The sequence below is a fragment of the Acanthochromis polyacanthus genome, chromosome 7, assembly GCF_021347895.1.
Source record: "Acanthochromis polyacanthus isolate Apoly-LR-REF ecotype Palm Island chromosome 7, KAUST_Apoly_ChrSc, whole genome shotgun sequence".
Taxonomy (NCBI): Eukaryota; Metazoa; Chordata; class Actinopteri; family Pomacentridae; genus Acanthochromis; species Acanthochromis polyacanthus.
Window position 1 is genome coordinate 6,244,789 of NC_067119.1, and position 27,806 is coordinate 6,272,594.

The 27,806-nt window shown below is 38.2% G+C and overlaps 1 protein-coding gene across 1 annotated transcript in view; it reads right to left on the bottom strand.

Moving 5' to 3' along the window:
* The window catches only part of mapk1 (mitogen-activated protein kinase 1), a 52,201-nt gene that overhangs the window by 11,024 nt on the left and 13,371 nt on the right, over positions 1 to 27,806 (bottom strand). Inside the window, exons 2-6 of the mRNA XM_022202590.2 lie at positions 6,266 to 6,448; positions 4,334 to 4,523; positions 3,243 to 3,359; positions 2,502 to 2,616; positions 1,712 to 1,843 (exon numbers count right to left, since the gene is read on the bottom strand). Coding sequence (XP_022058282.1) covers positions 1,712 to 1,843; positions 2,502 to 2,616; positions 3,243 to 3,359; positions 4,334 to 4,523; positions 6,266 to 6,448 — 737 coding nt within the window. The remainder of the gene's footprint in view (positions 1 to 1,711; positions 1,844 to 2,501; positions 2,617 to 3,242; positions 3,360 to 4,333; positions 4,524 to 6,265; positions 6,449 to 27,806) is intronic.

A 27,806-nucleotide genomic window follows, 5' to 3' on the forward strand; every position in this document is an offset into this window, starting at 1 on the left:
TAATTTTCAAAAAACGAGAACATTTATTAGTGTCTAATTAGTAAAAAAATTTAGTCTAACAGCTCAGCTAACAACAAGACTAGAGTTGTTTACTCTGCAGGATAAAATAAATAAAAGGTGGCCATTAAGACAAGAATTAAATGAACCCTTAAAGCCAGAAGAGCTATTTCAGCTTTAGAACATGTAACTCACTGTTTTTTTAAGGAATTTTCTGTGGACAAACCAACCAGAGGGTTTGTGTCGACTGACCCGATTGTAAGGATGTAATTGGACTAACTGCAGGAATAAAATGCGTAGCGTGAATTAACACGGTGTGTGATGTCTGCAGCGTTTGAGGCTAACTCTGCTAGCATGCTGTTGCTAACAGACGCCAACCTGAGCTCTTCCGCACAGTTTTACATTCCACTAGTGCGAGTATGTCGACATAAACAGGTTTCTGTTTGTCGTTATTTGGATTAAATCACGCATCGTAGTGAGGAAATGTCATCCTGAATCAAACGTTCATTACTCAGTGCCTCAGAATGAACACATGTAGCGTTGCTTTTACTCCCAGTGCTGCTTTTGTGTGTTTTTCCACCTCCATCTGAACCATAATATCAATACCATTTGTACTGTCTCAGTTCCAAATGCAGTATCAGTTTCAGTATTGTGTGATTTTTTCATTTTCATGTGTTATATTTAATTCGTCATGATAAATATTTCATTTACATGTGCAATACTGCTTTACTACTTCAGCTAATGCCAGGTGTACTTCTTACTTTTCTATTCTGGTCATATTTAAGCTCATTTAGTTCCATTTTAAGTTTGAGTAATGTATCATATTTGTTGCTTTTCCATTAGACTTTTCTATTATAATGTTACTGTAATTTTTTTTATAAGAGCAACAGTTGGCACACTAATGTTCTTCAGAGGTAAGACATTTCTGTTTTATGTCACCTAATCTCTTTTGAGCCTTTTCTACACAAATGAAGGATAATTTCAGAGTCATAATTGAGACACTAACTTCTTTTAAATCACTGCTGAAAACCCACTTTTATGTGAAGTTTACCTTTCGCTTTAATTAGTTTCAGTGTTATGTGCTGTATATTTTAAATGTTCTCTCATGCTTTATTTCAATTTTAGCTGACTGGTTCTTTGGTGTGATGTCTTTCCAAATCTTTAATTCTCAATTTTTTTAGATTTTTAATTTAAACCTTCAATCCTATTCTTTAATTTTTAAACTGCCTAGTTCCCTTGTTTGACATGAGTGTTAATCTAGCTAATTATTCATTTAATTTATTGTAATTTTGACAATTTATTTTAATTAACTGCTCTGAATTATGTCTTGCTTGATTGTCTGTGTTGCATATTTTGACTGTCAAAGCACCTTGTAAGTTATTATTATTATAACTTTGTATTCATTTGCACCTATTTTTTCCTCATTTGGAAAATCAAATCTAATACCTCTGGTACTTCTACCTGCCACTAAAAACATGATCCCTAATCAGCTTCCTAACCAATGACCTGCCACTCTGTGCTATTTGACCGCGGTGGCATTTTTGCTTGTTTTTCGTCTCTCCCCATAAAACAATATTCAGGTCCAGGAATTCTCTCAGGAAATTGTGAACTGGTGCTTTATCTCCCTTGTCTGCAGTACAAACCCTCAAATATTTACAATATTCCAGAAATTCAGTGGGAGTTATGCGTCTGAAGAAGCCATCGCGGCTCTGACCTTTAGGATCGGCGTTGGGGAAGAGGCGGTTCCACGGCACTTTGCAGCGCAAAGGCAGCGACAGCAGATAGTTCCTGGCCTTAATGTTGATGATGCAGTTGAGATCCTCCTGAGAAGGAGAACCCAGGATCCCTGAGAGACAACAGAAGATCATTAGATGGTCCGGTTTCTCGCTCCTTTATGAAACTGATTAGCACACAGGGCCTGATTAAAGTTTTCAGTTACACAACGAAGTTCTCTCAACAAAAACAGTCTGAATGCACAACAAATGGACAGATGGGAGAAGCGATATGTGGTCTAGCACCAAGACACAAAAAGTAAGACTTGATAAGTGCGTATTAACAGCTACAGTATCTATGGACTGGCACCTGAAAGCTGCTGCTGCTGGCAGAGTGAGGCATTTTGGTTCAAGTCTAAAGCTGTCAGAGCTTTCATAAACACAAAACTGACATTGAATTACGCAGCGGACTCACATTTTGTCAGATTTTTATTATTAACCAGATAAAATTAACCCAGGAGGTAATTATTTGAACAGCTTGTACTACAACAAGCTGTTCAAATGACTATTGTTAGAAAATCCTGTTTTAACCAGAAGTCTTTGTTAACTTTCACTTTAACACATCAAATAATAAAATAACAGCATGATGTCCAACTGGGATTGTCTAGCAAAAAAAGAAGAATCCAACAAATTATCTAAACTGCAAACTGATTCCTTCACACATCATATTCAAGAGTTCTGTTTGGTTTCTTCACTGGTTCTAAAAACTGTGGGTATAGAGAAAATGATTACCCAAAATGTGGTTGAGCTGATCCAAGTAGTGCTTCCCGGGAAAGATTGGCCTGTTAGAGAGCATCTCAGCCAGGATGCAACCCACTGACCAGATGTCTATGGACTTGGTGTAGCCCTGGAAGTGAAACACAGCCACAGTCATGACTACAGTATTCTCAGTCATTATACAGTGAAGATAAATGGTGGTAGAATAATTTAGCAGAGTATTATGTCTAGTTGAGCTCAGAAACTAAAAAGGCTTCACGTCTGACAGCGTTACAGCCCCATTCTTTTAAACTAAACCAAATTATCTGCAGGATTTAGAAAGAAAAATGCAAGATTTAAATTAGAATTTTGAGGATAGTTCTGATCCAGTTCCTAATGCAGTTCCAAGCTGGTAATTTTTGTGTTTATCTTTAGCCAGAGTTGATGCTAAACATTTAAACTGATTCATGCAAAAAGTTCACACTAATTAAGACATCTAATTTCACAAATCTCTATAAAAGAGGCGGAGAGTGCAAAGCTAGCAACACCAATAGAGACACATTCAAAGGAGAAACGCCCGGTTGAAATAATGCAGAATTAGAATTTGAGAGCACTCCAACACAGCATCAAATTCTACTCAAGACACAGCTTATTTTTATTCTGACTGATCTATCTATCTAGGTTCAAAAACACACACTATAGCCCGCGCTTAACATTACAAAGCAAAAGTGGCAAAAACAACCATGTGAATGTTCTACAGCAGGTGGGGACGCTGACCTTGGAGTTGAGCATGATCTCCGGAGCTCGGTACCAACGAGTGGCGACGTACTCTGTAAGGAAACCGGTGTGATCGTGGTCGGGATCGGCCACACGTGCCAAACCAAAGTCACAGATCTGCAGGGAGACAAACAATGACAGTAAATGGCTGCAACATCAGAGGACATGAGATCAAAATAAAACAATCAGCAGAAAACATGCTCAGACCACATAGATTGATGGTTTACACGGTGAATTTGTATTTATGAGGGATAATTTAAGTCGTCTAATGCTTTTTGTACAAAAAATACATCATAGAAATTAAGATTTGGCAGTGTTAGATGAAAAACAGGTATGTCTCTGTAAAGTTTTAGTATTATCTGCCAATAAAACTCCAATATTTTAGAACAGAATGGAAGAATTTTATTGTTTATCTATATATCCAGGACAAACAGAGGAACTCTTGCATCTTTGTATTAGCGCCATACAATTAAAAAAGATCAAAATACAGTGTCAATAAAATAAATAAAATACATACATAAAATATAGTGACAGATTATTTTCCTAGAATATCCCTTTGAGTACCCTTAATACCCTTAATATGCTTGACAACTGAAAAGCTCTGGAAGAAAATCTAAAAATCACAAAAGTAAAAAAAAACACAGATTCACTTTTCCTCTGTATTTTTTTTAAACAAAATGACCCAGCAAACAAACTAATAGATGTCCTCATAAATATCCCTTAGCACAATACCATTTATAGCAGTAGCACTCAAAATCAGTAATTTAATAACTCTATTTCAAAGTGGTGTAATGGATTCAGTCACTACAACTGAAAATGACCATTTTTGCTTTTTGCACAATTGTAATAAAGCTAGAGTACTAAAAATCAATAACAGAAATTTTAACATAACTTTGCTGTAAAGTTGAGTTGCAGGCAAAAAGAGGTGAATTATGGCACTTTCAGCTTTCCGTACAGAAGGATTACAAGGTCTTTCCATGCTGGTAATTTTTTGGTATTTAAACTTTACACTAGTATTAAAAACAAAAGCAAAATCATTCTTCTAAACCGGCCTGGCCCAGCTTTAAAGACGTTAATGTTTGAGACGCTACCTTGAGATCGCAGGTGGTGTTGAGCAGAAGGTTGGAAGGCTTCAGGTCGCGGTGCAGGACGTTGGCAGAGTGGATGTACTTGAGCCCTCGTAGGATCTGGTAGAGGAAGTAGCAGATGTGGTCGTTGCTCAGGTGTTGAGTCTTCAGGAGCTTGTACAGGTCTGTTTCCATGAGATCCTGGACAATATATCTGCACGGTCTGAGTTAAAGACGTTCTTTAAGACGGTGGAAAACGCAACATCGTTTTATTTTCCATCTACAAAAATGAGATCTTCAGGTATCTAAAAGCGCCGAGCAGTTAGTCAAAAACTACCCAAAAAACGACATCATAACTCAAGAACCAGTCAACTTTTTTCCATATTAGTATGTTTCACAAATCATTTTTTCATCACCATGAAACTTTCCCCATTTATCACTTAAAATAAGTAATGAATAATGAATTTTTGTGTAACAAAGTTCATGAATATGCACATATAAATTTGCAAGTAAGGTCTTATATGCTCAAAATTCCATTAATTTCCAGAACAGAAATCTAAAAACAGAATAATGCAAGCCTCAAAGTCATTTTGTTTTATTTTGCTGACCAGGTTTTCACATTAGGGATTATGGACATTTCTTTTTCTATTAATCAAATGATAATGAACCCTTCTATGAAAACCTCCAGAATACAAATAGGAATAAAACGGACATGTTTGGCGTACGCTAGCACTACCGAAGTGGAGATTTCTGTCTCTTATTATGAGAAAATCATTTTGAGCAAATAGTTCTTAAAGATATGCATTGTAATTGAAATCTACAGACACAAATAGAACCACTAAATGTGTATTTTGGGATGTTTTCTTCCCATTTGTCTTACAGAAGACATTTAATAGCAGCAAAACATTCCAAAATCTCTCTTTATATGAAAAAACTCCCCTATGAAAACCTTCAGAATATAAATAGGAATAAAACTGAAACATTTGGTTCATGCAAGCACAACTGAAATGGAGATTTCAGTCTTTTAGTATGACAAAATTATCACTTTGAAGAAATGGTTGTTAAGGGTATGCATTATATTTGCCATCTACAGACACAAATATGGGATGTTTTCTTCCCATTTGTCTTACAGAAGACATTCAATGGATGCAAAATATTCGAAAATCTCATATCTGACGAGTAATGTCTTGACTTAAATACGAGGAAGCCATGCAACAAATTCCAAGAGTTATTATTTTCTACGTTGAATTACTGACACCTCTGCTGCAAGTCTGGCAACTCTCTGCTCAAGTATCGTGTTCATTTGAGGTAAATCTGCTCATTAACTGTGATATTTCCCACTGCTAAACTATCCAAAACCACATTTAGGCTTTCCTGGCACGCTCACGTTGGATTTTAGCCTCGCACTCAGAGAGCCATCTCGAGCTTGAATCACCAAACTGCTGACTTGTTGCTTATTTTCGGCAGCTTCTCAGTTTTTAGCCGAGTCCCTGAGGTGTCATGGTGGCGTAATGAGCCGGTGCTCGTGTAGCTACAACAAACTGAAACCATGTCAGGCCCAGGTGGCGAAAAAAAAAAAAAAGAAGCCAATTCTGCGTAGGAGAATTTTATCTCGGAGCGTTTATTATTTTTGTTTGGGTGAATGCTCGCGTTGGCAGGCGGGAAGCAGAAAACCGAGAACGCTGCGGGCTTCAGCCATTTCTTTGAGGTAAAACTAAACACACACAGCGACTGTAGATTCCACCAGTTTGCCACTGCTGGCTCCAGTGAAGAGCATCTCAGCCAAATGCACCGTGACAGGTGGCTATTATGTAATAAAACACAAATGAAAACCCCCTACTCAACCACAAATGTTGGAGCGTACGACCAATCACACTGGCAGCTGAGGAAAACCATCAAACGCCTTCACACATTATCAACAGCTTCCGATGCAGGAGAAATATTTAGTGAGGATACACGTCCTTCATCTGATCGATGGTCGGCGTGCGAATGATGTCGTTGATTCCAATGATGTTCTCGTGCTTGAAGCGCAGGAGGATTTTGATCTCTCTCAGGGTGCGCTGGCAGTACGTCTGGTGCTCGAAGGGGCTGATTTTCTTGATGGCAACGCGAATCTTGTTGTCCCGGTCATAAGCAGAGCTGGAGAATAAAAAAATAAAGAAAGAAAAACACAGAAAAGAGCCAACAATTAGACATAATATTGAATAAACAGAGAAAGAGTGTTTTAAACTGTATAAATAGACATTTCAGCATCACCAAAACGCATTTCCTCTGTTTAATCTTGCATAAGCTTCCTTCTTGTTTTATATATTTTGATGCTTCTGTGAGGAACCTCAACTTTACCCTGCTAAAAAAAAAACACAAGAAAAGCACTGAGAGAGCGCAGTACTCCACCACGGCTGATCAGTCATTTCCGACGGATGAAATCTTTAATGCTCGTGTCGTCCTGCGGGTCAAAACTGACCCGTTTTAAAGTTTGAAAATGTGGAAAAAATATAAATTTTCACAGTGAAATTTCTGATGTCCACATTTTCAACATTTTTGAGAAATGTTTCCACATTTTTAGGTGGAAAAAAATAAATGTTAAAAATGTTTCTTTAAGAACATTCATCAAAAATTAAAAAACAAATAAATCCAGCAAAATTCGCTGGATTTTGGTTGATTTTTATGTGGATGTTCTTGAAGAAAACATTAGAAGTTTTACTGATATATATGTAATCACTTTAGATATTTGTAGGATTTTTTTTGGAAGATTTTTACCCATTTTTTTGAAAACATCTACAAGAATTTTCTTGCCAAATTTGGGGATTATTATTATTGAAGTTTTGTTCCTGAAGGTTTTGCAAATTTTCAGAAATTGGGGAATTTTTTTGCTGAATTTTTGGATTTTTTTCAGACAAGGAAAGTGTTTTTTGGTGAGGACAACAGAAGGGTAATAAAAAATGACCTTGCGCTGAGCACAGACGTCTTATGTACGTGTACATTATGTACGGATACTGAATGGCATGATCTCAAGATGTAGCAGGCGGCAGGAATTGATGGGACTCAGAAACACCCCACAATTTAATCAGTTGTTCCTTGTATCATTTCTGACGGATCCGTCCTGATAAGTCCGTAGTGGTGGATTTGTAGTAGGATCAATCATGTGATCTTTAGCAGGCAGCTGACGTAGTGCTCACTTGCGCTGCATCACCTCTTGGGTGATATCATCAGTGAAAAGAGTTCTGGTAGTCATACAAATACTACAATTTCTGTAAAAGTATTAAAGGCAACTTAGAAATTTAAATAGAATGGCATCAAAGACATGTTTTTAGAGAAATAGCTGGAAAATGAAATGCTAAAGACTTTTCTTTACAAAGATACTGCTAGAAAATGACCTCACAGGGCAATTTTTGACACACTGGGATGCATCTAAGGGTTAAGGTTAGGTAATCTTTATTATCCATAGCAGAACACCACATCAATTTCACCACTCTCTAAAAACCACACAACAGACTAAAAATAGGACAAAATACTTTCTTAATTAAATAGATCAAAAAATTATAGAACCATCATCAATTAAAGACCAAAGAAGCATGATAAAATTACATAAAACAAGAGTAAAATCATTTAAAAAATAAACTTTTCTGACACATATTAGCTCTCTCTGCTGGTAAAATAAACTAAAACGTTACAGCGGCTTCTTCCTCCTTCACCAGTGCTCTGACCTATTTAGAAATTACCTCAATATGAAGCAAAGAAACATTAAATGACATCTTGCTGCACGCATCACATTTCAGTAGCGACAATCAGGCAACAAACGCCGCTTCCTTCCTGTGGTTTGTCCGTGGAACGCGTTTAATGTGAAGTAGTAACTGCAGGAAACGTCAGCAGCATCTCAACACGCTAAATTCACTTCTGGGACATGTGAGCGTATTTATGACTGTAAAAATATCCCTTTACATGAGAGTTGCTCGAGCACTGGGATTCGTTTGATTAAATTTAGTGCAGAGACCGTCCCCGCTTTGTCCAGCAAACAAACAAGTTTATTTTACTGCATGTGGTCACGCTCTGCTGGCAGAAAGCAGCCAAACTACATCTGATCAACACAAGCTGCAAGTCCTAAACAAGGTGAGCTCACCTCACGTTTTATGACTGTGCTGTTATGATGGCATGTGTAAAAAACAAAACAAAACACGAAGCACATAAATGTTGTTTAAATGCATCCCAAACAGGTGAAAAGAAAAGACAATACTAAAAATACAGAGAAAAAATGTAAAATATGCAAGATTTTGCCTGATATTTCCAGCAAGGCTAAGGAAATAACAACATAATCTTAACAGGCACCAAAAAATATTGTTTCCTTGTCTGAAAAAAAATCCAAAAATTCAGCCAAAAAAATCCCCAAATTTCAGAAAATTTGCAAAACTTTCAGGAAGAAAATTCCAATAATTCCTTAAAAGTTTTATTTAAAAAGATCCCCTAAGTTTGGCAAGAAAATACTTGTAAATATTTTTTAAATAATGAGTAAAAATCTTACAAAAAAAGCCAAAAAATATTTAACCCTCGTGTTCTCCTTACCAAAAATTGTTGTTGCCTTATCTGAAAAAAGCCCAAAAATTCAGAAATAAATTCCCCAAATTTATAAAAATTTGCAAAATCTTCAGAAAGAAAATTCTTGAAAAGTTTCCCTCAAAAGTTTTATTTTTTAAAATAAAAAATCTCCAAATTTGACAGCGAAATTCACTGGATTTTGGTTGATTTTTTTCTGAATGTTCTTAAACATTTTTTTAATTGTTTTTTTTCCACCAAAAAATGTTCAAAAATTTTCTAAAAAAATTTGAAAATGTGGAAGTTTTCACTGTGAAAATATAGATTTTTTTCCCCAAATTTTTAAAACAGGCCAATTTGACCCGAAGGACAACAGGAGGGTTAAAGCGATTACATATATATCAGTAAAAGTTCTAATATTTTCTTTAAGAACATTCCTGGACATTTCTTTTTTTTTTTACACCAAAAAATATTTAAAAATTTCCCACAAATGTTGAAAATGTGGACATCAGAAGTTTCACTGAGAATTGTTTTTATTTTCTCCACATTTTCAAACTTTAAAACGAGTCAATTTGACTCGTAGGACAACATGAGGGTTAACAGAGCATGTTCAAATTGAAATTGTCAATAATTATTAATCAGATTGTCTAAAAGAAAACTTTTTTACGCTAAATAGCCGCACTGTAACGTACATTTAAGACTTAACACCCAGACAAAAATATATTTATGAGCCGGGGAGGGAGCATACTTGGGTTTGTTAATACAACTGTACCTTGTGTCCCTATTATGTACTTTGATGGTGTTTGAATCCGATGCATTCACGTGAAACCATAAAACATTCCACTGAACAGTTTTGTTTTTACTGCAGACGAATTCTATTGCAGGTACATATCAATATTGTTCTATCACTCTTGTTTTACCAGCGTGGTGAAATTCATTCTTCACATGTCAGGTCAACAATAGCGCCTTGCTCAAGGGTACAAGGAACAAGGAACACGGAACAAGAAACGTCCGACCTTGTGAATAGTACCTGAAGCAGCATTTGAACGTCGACTATGTAAAAAGCAATGAAGCACCAGAATGCCCTTTGGCTCCCAAAACACAAAGAGGAGAAATGAGCAGTGCAAATCAGCATTTTTGCCTGCGGGCTTTTTTTCCCCCCTTCCAGGAACCATTTACTAATTTGCACCAACAAGTCTTAACATGCTCGCAGATCCCGGCTACCTTTGGAGAGCGTAGTATTTTTGCCTACTTTGCATGCTTTTAATTGTGTTCTGTCGTGTAACCGTGCAGGAACAGCAGTTTTTTAAAGCAGATGGCAGCTTCAGGTCTGTGTTTTGAATGTTGGACGTGTTCAATAGGGTTGCGGTTCGATCTCCGGCCCGTTGTGCTCATGTCGAGGTGTCCCTGAGCAAGACACCTAACCCCTAATTGCTCCAGGGGCACTGTACCGCGGCTGACCCTGCGCTCTGACCCCCCAGATGGGGGGATATGCGAAAATCAGAATTTCCCCTCATGGGAATAATAAGGGATATAAAATAAATAAAAAAAATAAAATAACACAAAATGACAAAAAACACAAGCAAGGCAAAAGAGAAACACACAACAACTTATATCCTTTATGGCTTTCTTTTATGTGAAGTTTACTTCTAGCTTTATTTAGTTTTAGTGTTTTATTCTGTATTATCTCCTGTTTATCTTCGATGTTATCTCATTTTATTTTACTTTTAGCTGTTTGGTTCTTTGGTGTGGTGATGTCTCGCAAATTTTTTAATTCTCTAATTTTTTGACTTTAAGTTTTAATCCTCAATCTCATCCTTTAATTTTCAAACTGCCTAGTTCCCTTGTTTGAGTTGCGTGCTAATCTAGCAAATTGTTCATTTAATTTATTGCCATTTTTACTGTTTATTTCCACTGACTGATCTGACTTGTCTCCTATAGCTTGCTTGATTGTCTGTGCTTCATGTTTTATTTGTCAAAGCACTTTGTGAACACTGTTCTTAAGGGTGCGCAAAACAAAATGACAAAAACATGAGACAAATGACAAAAGTCAGAAAAAAATAACAAAAACACGACAAAATGAGACACAAAATGACAAAAAAAAATGAGACAAACGACACAAAACATAAAAGTGACAAAAATTTGACAAAAAATTGACAAACGGCAAAAACGAGACAAAAAAAAATCACACAAATGGCACAAACAAGACACAAAATGACAAAAGCGAAAAATAAAACAACAAAAAAGTAAAAACAACGCATGAAACAATGAATGAAGCATGACACAAATGACAAAAGCCAGGCAAAAAACCCAACAAAAACAAGACAAAATGTTACAAAAATGAGACACAAAATGACAAAAGAACAAAGAACAATCTAGTATTTTACTTTATGATGCAAACAACTTGTCATGGTCTAGAAAATATTTTAAATTTGTAGTTTTACTAATTTCCAATTTCCAGTTAATGTCTTCTCTGTAATTTTTACACTTTGCAAAGTCGTCCTGTGGGCTGGACTGGACCCTCCAGAGGGCCGGTTCTGGCCCGCGGTCCGCACGCTTGACACCCAGAGGAGTGACGGTGGACGAGAAATGGTTCCACTCTGGACAGATCGCCAGTTCACTACAGGATTAACATGAAGCGACGGACCACCACGCACAGCTAAAGCTAATTTAGAATCACTAATAAACCTGCCGGGCCTGTTTTTGGAAACCAGAACAGCTGGAAAAAAACCCTCATAGGTGCAGGAAGAAGATGCAAACCAGCTGGTACAAATCCTGCTGTGAGGCGACATGGCTAACCGCTGCTGCACTGTGTCACCACATTCAAGAAAAAGGAGTGTCTGAGCGGAAGTGTCTGATTGTCTGAGTGCGCCCACACACAGCAGACTAATTGTTCGATTCCACTCTAAAATCTTGGCCCGGCTCATGATGAGACGCCCACTCCACACCATCCCAGGTACAGACATGTCCACTGGTGAAAATCCGTCTTATTTTACTCCCTGTTCTTGCTCACTCGGCTTGAAATATGTTTAATTCCCACACTAAAGTCTTATGTGCCGAATCCTATCTGTTAAACTCTTAGTCGCGGTATCGTATTTAAATCAGTGGTGTCAAACTCATTTTACTTCCACATTCAGCCCAATTTGATCTCAAGTGGGCTGGAGCAGTAAAATCAGAGCATAATAGAGAAACAAAATGACGAAAAATGAGACATAAAATGGAAAAAACATGAGATAAACGACAAAAATGGGACAGAAAAAGACAAAAAACAACAAAAAAGACAAAAATTGCAAAAATGAGACACAAAATGACAAAAGAACAATGAGCAGTCTGGTATTTTACTGCTCAAAACAACTTGTCACGGTCTAGAAATCATTTAAAATTTATAGTTTTACTGATTTACAATTTGCAGTGAATGTCTTCTCTGGAATTTTTTTTTTTTTTTTTGTATATCAGTTTATTTCCAGTATCAGTGAATGTGACGTTTTTTTTTTTTTTTCAGTATTATATTTATTTATTCCTTCACAGCAAAATGTTGCAAGTTACAGAAAGCAGTATTACAAAATTAGAACAAATATATGCAACCAGTGCAGTATCTTCTAAGTAATACAATAAGGAAGGAAACATTTTCTTACTTTTCATCCCAAAACCTGGAACCTCAACCCCAAGGCCAGTCATAATGGAACAATCATAAAGAAAAGAAAAAGTAAGGCACCAAAAATATTATCTCTAGTCGAAGTTAGGATTCTTTACAATTAGATAGAAACGGTTCCCAAATCTCTTCAAAAATATCAATTTGTCCATTTATTTTATATATTAGACGTTCGTATGAGGCAGTCTCTGACAATGCGCTGAGCCATTCCAAAAAAGTAGGATCATTTTGTCCTTTCCAATGTCTTAGAATCACCCTTTTGGCTGTGGTCAGGGCAGTCTTCAGCCAGAGAACCTTTTTTCCTCTTAAACCAGTGGAAGAGTCCAAGTTATTCAAAAGACAAAGCTGAGGGGTCAAAACAATTTTTGTTTTCAAACAATAGCATAACTTCTCCATTACTTTGTTCCAATAACCTGACAGTTTTGGACAAGTGAGAAACATATGGATCATATCACCTGGGTCAGAATGACATCTCCAACACATATTGGATAAACTAATTTTTGCCTTATGAAGTCTTACCGGTGTCCAGTACAGTCGATTAAGTATTTTAAATTGGATAAGTTTGGAGCGCGCATCTCTCATTGGTTTCAACATGTGTCCGACCAGAGTGTCCCATTCGCCCTCAGCAAAGCTAATCTGCAGGTCTCTTTCCCAGACAGTTTTTAAACTCTTGTTAACCACACTGTTATCCTCAATATGATATTTGTAGATATTGCTTACAAGGTGGGGAAGACTACTGAGTTTTTGAAATTTGGATTGTATTAATGATTTGAGAGGGATATTTGTGAGAGGTTGTTCAAGTTTTGTTAAACAGTCTCTTAATTGAAGGTATCGCCAAAGTTCTTTGTTGCAAAGACCATATGTTAATTGAAGGTCCTGAAATGTGCGAACTGTGTTATTTTGAACAACATGTTCAATTTTGGTGATCCCTTTTATAAACCATTTTTCCCAAAATATAGTTTTCCCCCATATTTTAACCTTGGGGTTTTTCCAAACAGATGCTGAGCCAACGAGAAATGGACAAGATTTTTTGGATCTATGAATTTGCATCCATACTTTTCGTGTGTGCATAGTAATTGGGTTAAATTTAATGATGCTATTTAGATCTTGAAATAAATAAGCTGATGCTTTAAATGGAGCATTCATTTCATCCTCCAATTCAGTCCATATTGGTTTATTATCATTGGCTGATATAAGTGTTGCTATCTGGGCACCCGTAAAAGCATCACGATACCATTGTAAGTTTGGCAAATACAATCCCCCATGCCAGGTGCTAACTTGAAGCTTTTTAAGAGTCATTCTGGGTCTCTTTCCTGACCATAAAAACCGATTTATTAATGTATCTAATGTTTTGAAAATAGACTGTGGAACTGTAAGAGGGAGTAAGCTGAAAAGGTAATTTATTTTCGGTGTAATAACCATTTTAATTGCTTGCACTCGACCCCACAAAGAAATCTGGAGTTTGTCCCACCCCTTTAAAAGAAGATCAATCTCTTGTACCACAGGCTCAAAGTTATCTACAACAATATTCTCCAAACCTGGGTTTAAGAGAATTCCCAAATATTTAAGGTTTTTTGGAACCCATTTGATTTTCCAACTGTCAAAATGACTCTTAAAACACAACTTAGACAATGGCATTACTTCACATTTTGCCCAGTTTACTTTATAACCCGATAGATTGGAGAATGCCTTTATTCTATTCAGAAGTACAGGAAATGATTTTTGGGGGTCAGATAATAGAATTAAAATATCATCTGCAAAAATAAGCATTTTATTATTATGACCACCCATAAATATGCCTTTAATGTCATCGTCCTGTCTGATGGTCTGAGCCAGAGGTTCAAGTGCAATAATAAAAAGTAGGGGCGAAAGTGGGTCCCCTTGTTTTGTCCCACGTTCTAGAGAAAATCCTGTGGATCTCAACCCATTAGTTGTTACCATGGCTTTAGAGTTTTTATATATCATTTTGACGATTTGTTGAAATTTTGAGCCGAATCCGAATTTGGTTAGTGTGAAATACAAATAACTCCAAGAGACCCTGTCAAATGCCTTTTCGGCGTCTAATGATAAAGCAGCAACAGGGTCAGATGAGTCATGTGATTTCCAGACAAGGTGTAGAAGACGTCTCAGGCTATCAGAGGAGGTCCTGCCCTTAACGAACCCAACCTGGTCAGGGTGTATTATGCTAGCTATTACCTTATTTACTCTTAGTGCGAAAATCTTAGTGAAAAGCTTAGCGTCACAACATAAAAGACTAATGGGTCTGTAACTGCCACATTCTAATGGATCTTTTCCTTTTTTTGGTATGAGTGTAATCAAGGATTCTGACATTGAGAAGGGGAGTTCCTGAGAAGCAATTGCACAGTTAAACACTTTTAAAATTTCAGGGCTGAGTTCAGATATGAATTTTTTATAAAATTCGTTTGGTATTCCATCTGTACCAGGGGTTTTCCCATTAGGAGTCATGTTGATAGTTTTCTTTATTTCCTCTAATGTTATGGGTTGTTCCAAGATTTCCATTTTATCTTCAGTAAGTTTTGGAAGTTTAAGTTGTTCGAAAAACTCATTTGCTTTATGTAGCTGTAATTCTCCTTCCTCAGTGTAAAGTTCTTTATAAAATTCTTGAAAAATTGAATTGATTTCTTTGTGATTTGTTATAATTTTGCCATTCTTATTTTTAATCGCACTGATTTGGCGAGCTGTTTGTTGTGCTTTTAGCTGGCTAGCAAGTAACTTGCTGGCTTTATCCCCAGATTCATACCATTTTTGCTTAATTTTGAAAAGAGAGTATTCTACGTTTTTAGACAGGATCCTATTCAGCTTATATTTAACCTCCACCAGCCTGGTAAGCGCAGATGGAGTAGGATTAGCTCTGTAGTCATTTTCAAGCCTTTTTATATCGTCTTCACATTTAGAGATTTTGATTTGATCTTGTTTCTTAATTACAGATGATTGTTGTATTAATAAACCCCTAACATATGCTTTGAATGCATCCCATACTACAGTTTGCTTTGCAGTTCCATTATTAAGTTCAAAGAATTGTTTGATATTATTTTTCATTTTTAAGCAAAAATTTTCATTATGAAGGAGGCTTGTGTTCATTCTCCATCCCATAAATTTTTCTTGTTGTGAACCCCATTGAAATGTTATATCAATTGGAGCATGATCCGACATGGCAATTGTACCTATATCACAATTTGCCACCTTCTCTACAAGAGAGTGAGAGATCAGAAAATAATCAATACGCGTGTAAACCATGTGCCTATTTGAAAAGAAAGTGTAATCACGAGTAGTGGGGTTTAACAGTCTCCACACGTCATAAAGACCTCCATCTTTACATATTGTTTTAATAGCTGCCAGTGACTTACTAGCTTTGGGTATTGATTTACCGGATCTGTCTAGAAAAACATCTAATACTAGATTAAAATCCCCGCCAAGAATTGTAGGAAAATCTCCAAATTCTAGAATGATCTTTTTCAAATGAAGAAAAAGTCAGGGTCTTCAATATTGGGCGCATATACATTGCCTAAAATTATATTTTGCCCTGCTAAATTCACCAACAACACCAAAATTCGCCCTTCTTTGTCCTTATACTCCCTAAGGAGTTGTATTTTGAGACTTTTTGAGAATAAAATTGATACCCCCCTTTTTTTTTCATGAAAGGTGTTATGATAAGCTATACCAAACCGTTTGTCATTTATTTTGTTTGTGTCAACATCAAGTAGATGTGTTTCTTGTAACATCAGTATATCTGAGCCCTTTTGTTTTAAATAGTTGAGCACTTTCCGCCGTTTTACAAAAGAGCCCAGTCCATTAACATTCCAAGAACAAACCTTAATTAGTGATGCCATAATTGCAGTGTATGCCTTGATGAACCAGAAATATATTTCAGGTAAATATAAGTGCCTAGAGAAAAGCAAAAAAGACCGGCCTTAAATCCCTTGAACAAGAACATTTTCAAAACATTCCCCCATATACCCCCTCCCCACACCCCCCACCATCTCGAAACCACTAACCGTGTGGTAAGCATAAAGGACATCCGAGTCAGACGCTTGGCAATTATGAAATATATTGAATTAACGCCATCAAGGATAGGTGTATAAAACCCCCAACAACTATTGTTAGTATATTAATTCAAGGTAAGGTCAAAGAGAAGAAAAAAAAAAACGCATTAAGCATTCTTTTCAAAAAATTTGGTTAAGTAATCATGAAGTACAATAGTTGGAGAGTACCGTATTGTCATAGATCGTTCATTCGCCGTTGTTCGGGGGTTGATAGTTGTTTACGCTCCTCTTCGCTGCAGCAGGGTCCTCAAACCGCTGGCGCACGCCGTCAATAGTGACCCAAAACACCGCTGGGTACTGTAAGGTGTATCGTAATCCTTTCCTCATGCACAAGTGCCTGACTTCTGTGAACTTGCTCCTCTTGTCCTGTACTTCCTTGGTGAAGTCGGGGAAGAAGTCCACTTTTATACCATTCCAATGAAAGGTGCCAAGCTCTCCTGCTCTGAGACGAACTTTCTCTCGGTCGCCGTATCTCAAAAATCTCACCAAAATGTGACGCGGAGCCGGACGGACCTGCCGATCATGCGGTCTTGCCATGGGCACTCTGTGCGCTCTCTCAATGCAAATGTCATTCACCTTCACAGTGTCGGGAAACAGGCTGCGTAACACGTCCTTCACACAATCGATCACTTTACCCTCCCGCTCAGTAGATTCAGGGATCCCTTTGATCCGCAGGTTATTCCGTCTACTGTAGTTTTCCAAATACTGCATGCGGGTTTCGAGTTGAACGACTCTGGCACTCAAATCAGTCGTGATGTTAGTGAGACTTGCCTGTCCATCTTCAAGGTTAGACACTCTTTCCTCCGCTTCACCGATTCTAGTTCCCAAGTTAGCCACGTCTGTTTTCAACGAGTCCATGCTATCTTTAATGCTTGTCACGTCTGCCCCGACTCTGTGTATATTCTCCTGGTGTTCGCGATACATTCCTCTGATTTCATTCACAAACGCTGCATAATCTCCATGAAGCGTTTCTTTCCTGCTTGAATACCTGTCTAATTCAGCAGCATTGTCTTCAATCGAGGTTGTATTGCTAGCAGAAGTTTGGCTAGCTGTGTTAGCTTCGGCGTCATTGGGTTGAATGCTGTTAGCTTGCTCGTGGTTAGCATTATTAGCCCGCGACTGCGTTGAGGACAGCATTTGGTCGATTTTACGAGTTGTAGACGTTGTGGAGCGCTTAGGTCTTCCTCTGGGCATGAGATCTGATTCTTATGGAGTTCTTTTCCATAGAATTATTGAAATAGGCTAAGTTTAATTAACTAATTTTGCCAAGAGCGCCCCTGACTCGTCAGCACGCTTCTGCTCCTCGCCGCATCACCCTCCGGTCCCTTCTCTGGAATTTTTAAACTTTGAGGGCCGGACTGGACCCTCTGGAGGGCCAGTTTTGGCCCGTGGGCCGCATGTTCGACATCCCTGATTTAAATGTAAATAAAAAGATGCGTGGGAGGAACTTGGGTTTACACATACAATCACATCACGTTAGCGTAGATTAAATTATCGGCTTCTGGATTATTAAAGCGCATTTAAGGCTTTAAATGACAGCACTGCAGCCCGCCCACAGTCTGGTGTTTGGTATGCAAAATGCCCAGACATCTTCAGTGCACAGGAACTGACACATCCAAACCAAACTGACCCAGTACCGCCAAGAAATGCAAATCACTGCTGCCAGCTCATCTGATCCCAAACTGTCGCAACTTGCTGCCATTTGGTGCTGTCACAGAACCAAAATTGCACAACGCAACAGCTGTACTTCGGCACGACGGACCCGAGAGAAAACTATTTAGGTTCTTCGAGCTTCAATCGTTTACATCTAGCCAAGCGTGTGCTTTTTTTTTTTTAATTTCCGCACATTACATACAACAGAAATGACTGAAAAACACCCACAGAGGAGGACAAAATAAGAAAATGAGTTGCTATAGTGATGGGGGTGTAGGGACTGAAATGTAAACACAAGTGTGCCAGCCTTCTGCGAGGGAAATATGAGTGACCTTCCTTTCCACTTGTGTGAGAGGAGAGTGTGTGAGTGTGTGTGTGTGCGAGTGTGTGTGGGAGGAAAGTAAATAGTTCTCCATGTAACTGTTCTACAGCAGCAGATACCCTCGTGTACAGAGAAGCAGGGAGCTACAAGACGGATTCATCAAAGCTAAAATCCGGTCCAGGCCACAGTTGGTTTGGCACAGACAAACCGCATCTACAGATCGTTTTTTAAACAGTCAATGGTACAGCCTCCACCAATTTATTGACACAGCAAAATGTTCTCACACTTGATGTAAATTCACTCGCAAAATATTACTACTAAACAACGCTAATCTGGTCAAAGACAAATGCATGCCTTGTTTGGGAGCAGTTGTGAAAATCTTACTGTTTCACAATATAATAGCTAGCACTATAGAGTCAGTCGATTGACAGAAAATGAAATACAGGGGGTCCTCGGTTTACGACGTCCTCGACCTACGGTGTTTCGTCTTTACGTCAGAACTGGTTACGTGGAACCAGTTGGCGAGCGGAGCAGATGAATACGTCATCACGTGGTGCTATAAGTCAGCTTTGTTTACATTCTCTGGTTGTACGCCACCTTGGATTGTGCTACATTCACTAACTTTTTCCCCTCCATTATGGTTTCAGAGTCTTCTGATGGCAAAAAAAATGGTGATGGTAAAAGCTGCAGCTGTCCAACTACCGTAGTTAAAGTGGTGTTTGCAAAATGGATCGTGAGTCGTAGCAAACTTGATTTGTTTACTGTGGCTCTTCACACACATTACAAACAGAATGAAAACAGCAGCAAAACAGAATAAAACAACATAAATGTATGTAAATAAATCCTTTTAAGTTAACCCTTTAAGCGTCAGTCAATTCCAGCCGTTTTCAGTACAAAAAATCGCTAATATTCTATTTTTAAATAAAAAAAATTACGAAAAATACGGGGAATATTGGACGCGCATCGGGAGGTGCATTTCCTTGAAAACAACCGATTCGGGGATTTTATACCGACTTCAAGACATGTTTTGGACAAAATAGTTTACTGGCTTGTGTCATCTGATGTAAAAGGTTGGATTATGGCCGTTTTTTGTGGAATCTTTTTTTTGTGTGTAATAATAAACCTGGAAATGTGAGTCGCGCTGTGTGCGTTGAAGCCGTGTATAGAGAACGGATGGATGAATATTTGTTTTTGTCGGACAAATGTGTTTTTCTCACCCGCTGTGGTAATCGCATCTGAAAGTGGTTTATACTGGCGGATTCATGAGAATCTAAGCTTTCCATCGGTGTATAGTGTTTGTATAATCGCGTTTGCACCCGTCGGACATTCTTGAAATTCCTATGCAAATTAGTAGGTGTACCGCCGGCGGTACACTGAAGCTTAAAGGGTTAACCAAGTCCAAAAATGAAAAATGTAAAAAATCGAGGCGTAAAAGTGATTTATTCTACAGGTCTTGTGTGAAATTTAACAATATTTGTTAAAGACAAAACTCGGCACTAATCCATTATTTCAAAACTGCAAGCAGCATCCACCTGACTATTTACACACCACAAAGAGGAGAATGGAAACAAATTTAAAATGTAGGTATTAAATCCTCTATCCCATCGAGAGTCCACTTTTTTTCGTCCAATAACTGCAACACCTGAAAGAATGTTGTACATGTTGATACCAGTTTTTTCCCCACCGTGTGTAAAATAAAATCCGCTTTCTTCTCATTTATGGCATTATAATTCAGTTAGGCTGCACTAACTACACTTTTGAGTTCTCTCTGCTTCCAGGCATGATTGCAATGTTTCCACACAGGTGCAGGACTCAACATTGGAGTGAAAAATGAGGTCACAGTGGGTAAAAGTGCGACAGGGGGGGAAAAAAACAAACAGAGATTGCTTCAGGTTTAAAGGGTTAAATGGAGGGGAGAATATTGGCAGATGGCAAACAAAGTGTGTGATTGTCGGAGCAATCCAGGTTTATTGCGTTATTAATCGTTGACAATATAATGATGCCACACGGGAAAATGACACTTGCAAATTATACCTGCTGGCTGTATATTAAGCATTTTATGGCGTTTACCAACACATTCATCACTTTAATGTTACCTGGCATCAAGCATAGCCAGGTTGTGTTTGTACACATGATGCACTCTTGAGTGAATCCAGAGTAATTTAAGCATTTATTGCTTTTAACAGTTTGTCCAAAGACAAAAAGAGGCAATAATATTACCTTTGCTGCTGGGCATCTCTCCCTATTTTGGGATGTTCAGGCTGGAAAAAAAATAACAAACTGAAAAATAACTTTATTATTAATAGAGAAGAAAAGCACTCAGACAGCACAGTACTCCACCAAGGCTGCTCAGTCGTATCATTTCCGACGGATGAAATCTTTAACAGAGGCGTGTGTTATTCATGTGTATGTTATGTAGGGATACTGAATCATGTGACCTAAATATGTAGCGGGCGGCAGGAATTGATGGGACTCAGAAACACCCCCACAATTTAATCAACTGTTCCTTGTATCATTTTCAAGGGATAAGTCCCGATAAGTCCGCAACTTTCGATTTGTAGTAGGATCACAATCATGTGATCGTCAGCAGGCAGCTGATGTAGTGTTTACTTGTTGTCATGGTTACAAAGACGTCAGTCCACTATCTGGAAATGATACAGAAATCTTTAACAAATCCATGGATCCAGACTATAAGCCGCATCACTGCCAAAATCAAGTCATTTGGTCCTTGTGTCATTTCTGACTTTTCCTGAAGATTTCATCCGAATCCATTAGTCTGTTTTTGAGTAATTTCCGAACAGACAGACAGACAGACAAACAGACGGGCAAACGTACTCCAATCATCACATAATTCCACTGTTCCTTGGCAGAGTAACAATAATAATTTAAAAAAAACTTGTTACATGGTTTTTAATCAACCAAAAATGTCAACTACTTTTTGGTTCTAGCCCCCCAAATGTGAGCTGAAGACATAATGTTAGGTACTTGGGGAAATTTTGACAGTTATGTATGTTTTCTAATGCTTTAAAGAATAAATTAATAGTTCTATTATTGTTTAAAAGAAAAAAAAACACACGGGATAATGAATAACTACAGCCCTATTCACATCCACAACACACTTCATTAGACAAACATTACAAAAGCACATCATTTAGTGCCCACACTGGAGATGGAAGTCTTAGCCCACACTACGTTTCACCATGTTTGCTGAGGCAAGCCCTTCAGTTCCTTGTCAGTTTGTCCAGACATGCAGCAGAAGGAACTTTTTGAGGAAGTACAAAGTACACCGAGTGTGTAGCGTCTGTGTACCGAGACAAAGTCTTATCGCTGAACTTTGAGAACGTTGCTCTCACGACATTGAGGATTTTTGAACTTAGATCTACAAGTTAACATGCAGGGTTGTTTCCTATGTAGAGGAACTTCTGGTTTCAGGCAGCACCAAACTGACAAGAACTGTGAATAAAAACTGTAAAAGCTACAATACCTTTAGGATAACAGGTGTTTAATTTGCTCAAGCATTACCAACATTTTTGTCAAACAAATAATTGCGTAGATTCCTGTCAAATGAGGTAACTCTGGCTCATATCCTTTACTATACATGGATGATCACACTGGTATATGGTTTTTACTTTTACTGGTACCACCAACCAGCTGATGCTGACGCCTGCCTCACACAGCTGACTATTACTTCCCTGCCCTTAACATTACAGACTACAGGGCCTCCTTTAAATTTGTTACTTGATCAAAACAGACGCTGGATTAAATACGCTGATGAGCCTGAATGATCAGTCTACAATCAAGAATTTTGATGACGTGGACAAAATTTATTAAGTCCAACATTTCTACAATAAATACTTTGTTTTTCTTACAATACACAAAACACAATATTTAGGTTTTTGTACTTTTTGCTGGAGAAAAAAATGCTATTTCTTGATGTCGATGTTGGACACTGAGGCAGGAAATTAATAACCGGTTGCAGCTCAAGAGGCATGAAGACAGACTTCAAAAATGTCTGGAAAAACTGACAGTGCACAGCAGATGAAAAGAAACACTTAGACACAAAACTGGCTGACAGTGACTGGCCTAAAATCTCTTAGTAACTTATGAAATTTATCTACAAGAACTCAGAATCGACCAATTATCAACCTGGCCTACTATCGGGGAAGATATTCAACATTTTTCCGATCATCGATTACATTATTTTTATTGGTTGATTACAAATAAAATCAATTAAATGATGTGCCACTTTGACGACATCATTCCTGTTTCTATTGTACTTATTAAGCAACAGAAATACTTATTAATGAAGTAACGTAGTTATGAATGACAGGCCCATTGCCATCACATGCAGCCATTATATAACACTTAACATTCAGTAACAGTAATCCTATTTTTCTGAAGAAGTCTGAGCATGAACGACAGGTTTTTTGCTATAACATACTGCTAAAATTTGAAATCCAATGAATATCTGTGATTTGATTACGAGTGACTAGTATTAGAAGAAGCCTGTTGATCAATCCCTAATAAGAAATCCGACTTATATATTTATATGAGTGTGTTTACATTTTTTAACGTGTCAACTGCTCTGCTCATCTTAAAGACACCGCTGCTGATGATAAAAGCTGCACGGTGCATTTTCAAGTGAATTCTTTCCGAGATGCCTTTCCTGTTTCCTCTTCTGTAGTGTATTTTCTGAGCATGCTCAGTCGCTCAGGAAGGAGCACTTTGAGGAGGGGTGTGGGGGGGGGGTGTTAAAGAAAGGAGGAGGGCTCCGTTCCCATGGCGACGGCAATACAAGGCTTTTCTCTGCAGCCGCCGGGTTATGCAACAGGGCTGTAACCATGACGATGCTGGAGGGGTAGGGTTGAAGGAAGAAGGGGAAAAGCTGGCTGTGTGAGAGTGCAGATACGAACGTGAGGGCAGAAACCAGACGGACGTCGAAGAGAGGCAATGGATTTGCAGGAAGGGAAAGAGGCTGACTTCGAGCAACGCTCACAATCCGAACGTGCAGCAGTGAGGCTACGTTCAGAAGAGGAACTGTAGGACTAGAGGCTGTCCGCTACTTACAGCGCTGATCTACATTCACTAATCTAAAGTGACAGCCAGTCGCAGTGGGCTGTCAGTCACTGATTATTCAGCGTGTTTTAATGACTTTCTGGGGATGGTGATGACATGAGGGCTGGCTGTTCAGTTTCTCACGTTCAAATCTTTACTTTCACATCATGTATTTGACATATCATGACGTCCTAATAGGGCTCCAACTAATTATTATTTCCACTGCCCATTTCTCAATTAATCAATTGTTTTTTGGGCCAATAAAATGGTGATAAATGGTGATCAGTGGTTCTCAAAGCCTAAGATGACGACACTGAAGGTCCTTTTTTGTCCACAACCCCAAGATATTCAGTTTACGGTCATCAGAGGAGGAAAGAAACGAGAAAATATATCCACAAGAAGCTGGAATCAGATTAGCTGGACTTTTTCCCCACCAAAAAAGACACTCAAACCAGTTAATTATCAAAATAGCTGGCGATAAACTTAATAGTGGACAACTTTTTGATTAATCGAATTGTCGCAGCTCTACATCATATTGATATTACCAATTACAAATAAAAATCAATAACAATTAAGATATTTAGTACGTTTGCAGATGATTACATTCGGGTTTTATATATTTTTCTGTGTCTTATATTCAGTAGGTCAGTTAATATGTAACAATTTCAATAAATACAACACTTTGAAGCATTGTTAAACTTCATGTTTATCCAATATATATTCCTTCCTGTACTGCTATTTGATTTTAAATGTGTCAGTATTTATTGTACAGGTAAAAGCCAGAAAATTAGAATATTTTCATAAACTTGATTTATTTCCGTAATTGCGAACAAAAGGTATAACTTTTACATTATATGTAATCATTGCACGCAGACTGATGCACTTCAAATGTTTATTTATTTAATTTTGATGATCATAGGTGGCAACAAATGAAAATCCGACATTCCGTGGGTCAGAAAATTAGAATATTGTGAAATGGGTCAAGTTTGAAGACACCTGGTGCCACCCACTAACCAGCTGATTAACTCAAAACACCTGCAAAGGGCTTTAAATGGTCTCTCAGTCCAGTTCTGAAGCTTACACAAACATGGGGAAGACTTCAGATTTGACAGCTGTCCAAAAGGCAACCATTGACACATTGCACAAGGAGGGCAAGACTCAAAAGGTTATTGCTGAAAAGGTTGGCTGTTCTCAAAGCTCTGTGTCCAAACACATTAATGGAGAGGCAAAGGGTAGGAAAAACTGTGGTAGGAAAAAGTGTACAAGCGACAGGGATCACCACGCCCTGGTGAAGATTGTGAAAAAAAACCCATTCAAAAATGTGGGGGAGATTCACAAGGACTGGACTGCTGCAGGAGTCAGTGCTTCAAAATCCACCACCAAGAGACGCATGAAAGACATGGGTTTCAACTGCCGCATACCTCGTGTCAAGCCTCTTTTGAACAAGAAACAGCGCGCAAAGCGTCTCACCTGGGCTAAGGAAAAAAAGAGCTGGACTGCAGCTGAGTGGTCCAAAGTTATGTTTTCTGATGAAAGCAAATTTTGCATTGCCTTTGGAAATCGAGGTCCCAGAGTCTGGAGGAGGACAGGAGAGGCACAGGATCCACGTTGCCTGAAGTAGTGTGAAGTTTCCACATCAGTGATGGTTTGGGGTGCCATGTCATCTGCTGGTGTCGGTCCACTCTGTTTCCTGAGATCCAAGGTCAACGCAGCCGTCTACCAGCAAGTTTTAGAGCACTTCATGCTTCCTGCTGCTGACCTGCTTTATGGAGGTGGGGATTTTATGTTCCAACAGGACTTGGCGCCTGCACACAGTGCCAAATCTACCAGTGCCTGGTTTAAGGACCATGATATTTCTGTACTCAATTGGCCAGCCAACTCGCCCGACCTTAGCCCCATCGAAAATCTGTGGGGTATTGTTAAGAGGAAGATGCAGAATGCCAGACCCAAAAATGCAGAAGAGCTGAAGGCCACTATCAAAGCAACCTGGGCTCTCATAACACCTGAGCAGTGCCAGAAACTGATCGACTCCATGCCACGCCGCATTAATGCAGTCATTGAGGCAAAAGGAGCTCCAACCAAGTATTGAGTACTGTACATGCTCATATTTTTCACGTTCATACTTTTCAGTTGGCCAACATTTCTACAAATCCTGTTTTTGTATTGGCCTCAGGTAATATTCTAATTTTCTGACCCACGGAATGTCGGATTTTCATTTGTTGCCACCTATGATCATCAAAATTAAATAAATAAACATTTGAAGTGCATCAGTCTGCGTGCAATGATTACATATAATGTAAAAGTTATACCTTTTGTTCGCAATTACGGAAATAAATCAAGTTTATGAAAATATTCTAATTTTCTGGCTTTTACCTGTATATACCACTGTTGACAATGAGATCTGTCCTTCAATGTGTTCTCTGTGGTTTTAAACCAAATAAATGAGTGAATAAACTAAAACTCTTGATTATCTGACTGATTATTATAAGGTAAAAGTGCACAAACTAGTTCCAACTTTTACACTAGAGGTTTCATTTATGCATTTATGATTTTTAAAATTATTGTTAATTAAATGAGCTTTGTGCTGGCAGGTCAAGAAAAACTAAAATATCTGAAGATGTCACTGGCCTCTGAGAAACAGTTTATTGACCAAATGAGTAACTGATAACAAAACTAATCATTTAAAAGTGGCTACCAAAACTCTGTTATTTCAAATTTACACTTAATTTGATAAATTTTAACATACATTTCCATTATTTCTTCCTCACACTTCTCAACCAATAATCTACTTGCATGATTATATCGCTTTCTGGACACATTTATCCAACCTCACACCTACTGATTTAAATCTGAACTGATTTCTTGTTACAAACACATGTCATACTTTGGATTACTGTGAGCCTGTGTTCTTTTATTCTTCATTTCAGAATCCTTTCAACATTTTATTTCAACATCAGTCAAGTGTAAACTCTGTCTGAGAGCTTACATGCGTCATTTGCAGTCTCAGAGAAGTTTCAGGCTTCACTGAGTATCGCCTACAACAGTTCACACAATATGGCCTCCTTACTTCTGTTTGTTTCACACACGTAACCCAAAATAAACCGATAATGATTTGCATATTTGGTCAGTTAAGGTTTAGAACTATCCCAGATTTGGCTTCGACCGCTTTTTTTTTTTTTGCGTTTCAAAAAACACACATCCTGTTTTTACGTTCACTAACTAGTTTATTGCGAGGCGGCTGCAAGCTGTTTGTGTTTGCAAGAGATTGTTTTCTACATGGCTAGATGATCAAATCAGCTCTACGTGATTAACTAGCTCTGCGATGGACTGGAGGCCTGGCATGTTTCCCTGACTTCTGCAAAATGCATGCCTCGACAAGCTTCAGCTCGCAACAGCAAACTAATACGGAGTGAAATCAAACAGACTTCTGTGGCGTAGAAATTTTGACTTTATGTGTGAAAAACAGGCACTTTTAACACCAGGAAGACTCACTTTACTAGTTAAGTTTTGGCTTTTGCAGTTTATTTTTAGTTTGCGGAGCATTTACTACACATAACCTCGCTAATTTTACTAAAGACAAAGCTAAATAATTACAAATAGCGATGAAAAATGCTCAGCAGAGGCCTCTTTGCAACACAATCTGCAGAAGCTTTGAGGAAGTGACTTTAAGGAAGAAACTCTTCCCTCCTTGTACATTGCACACACTGAGTTTTTCACTTATTTATTCGGCTCTTTTCTGTGGTGCGTATAGTATTTTGTCACAGGTCAGGGTCCAGGTTTACATTAGCGTCCGCTGGAGTGTATTCCTACCACACCTGTCATAAACACCACCTCTGCTGGCATCGTAACAATATTAATGCACTTTTATGAGATAAATCATTAACCTTTAGGAGGGGGAAACAAAGAGCAGAGGTGCCATTTCACACCGCAAATGCCAAATATTTAATGAGCGTTTAGGCCGTCGTCTGTTGCGTAACTGATCGAGATCTACGAATGTGAAAAGAGCGAGGTGGACCTAACCACTGTGGCCACAAGATTTCCTAGGGAGTAAGACACACATGCTGGTATTTACACCAGAGCTGCAGTTAACAGTTATCTGTTAATCTGCTGGTCATTTTCTCCAGTATTTGAGCAATTCTTCTGTGTATAAAATGGCAAGATCAACCCAGAACAGTCCAAAATGTGAAGATATTCAGGTGACTATCATGTATGACATACAAA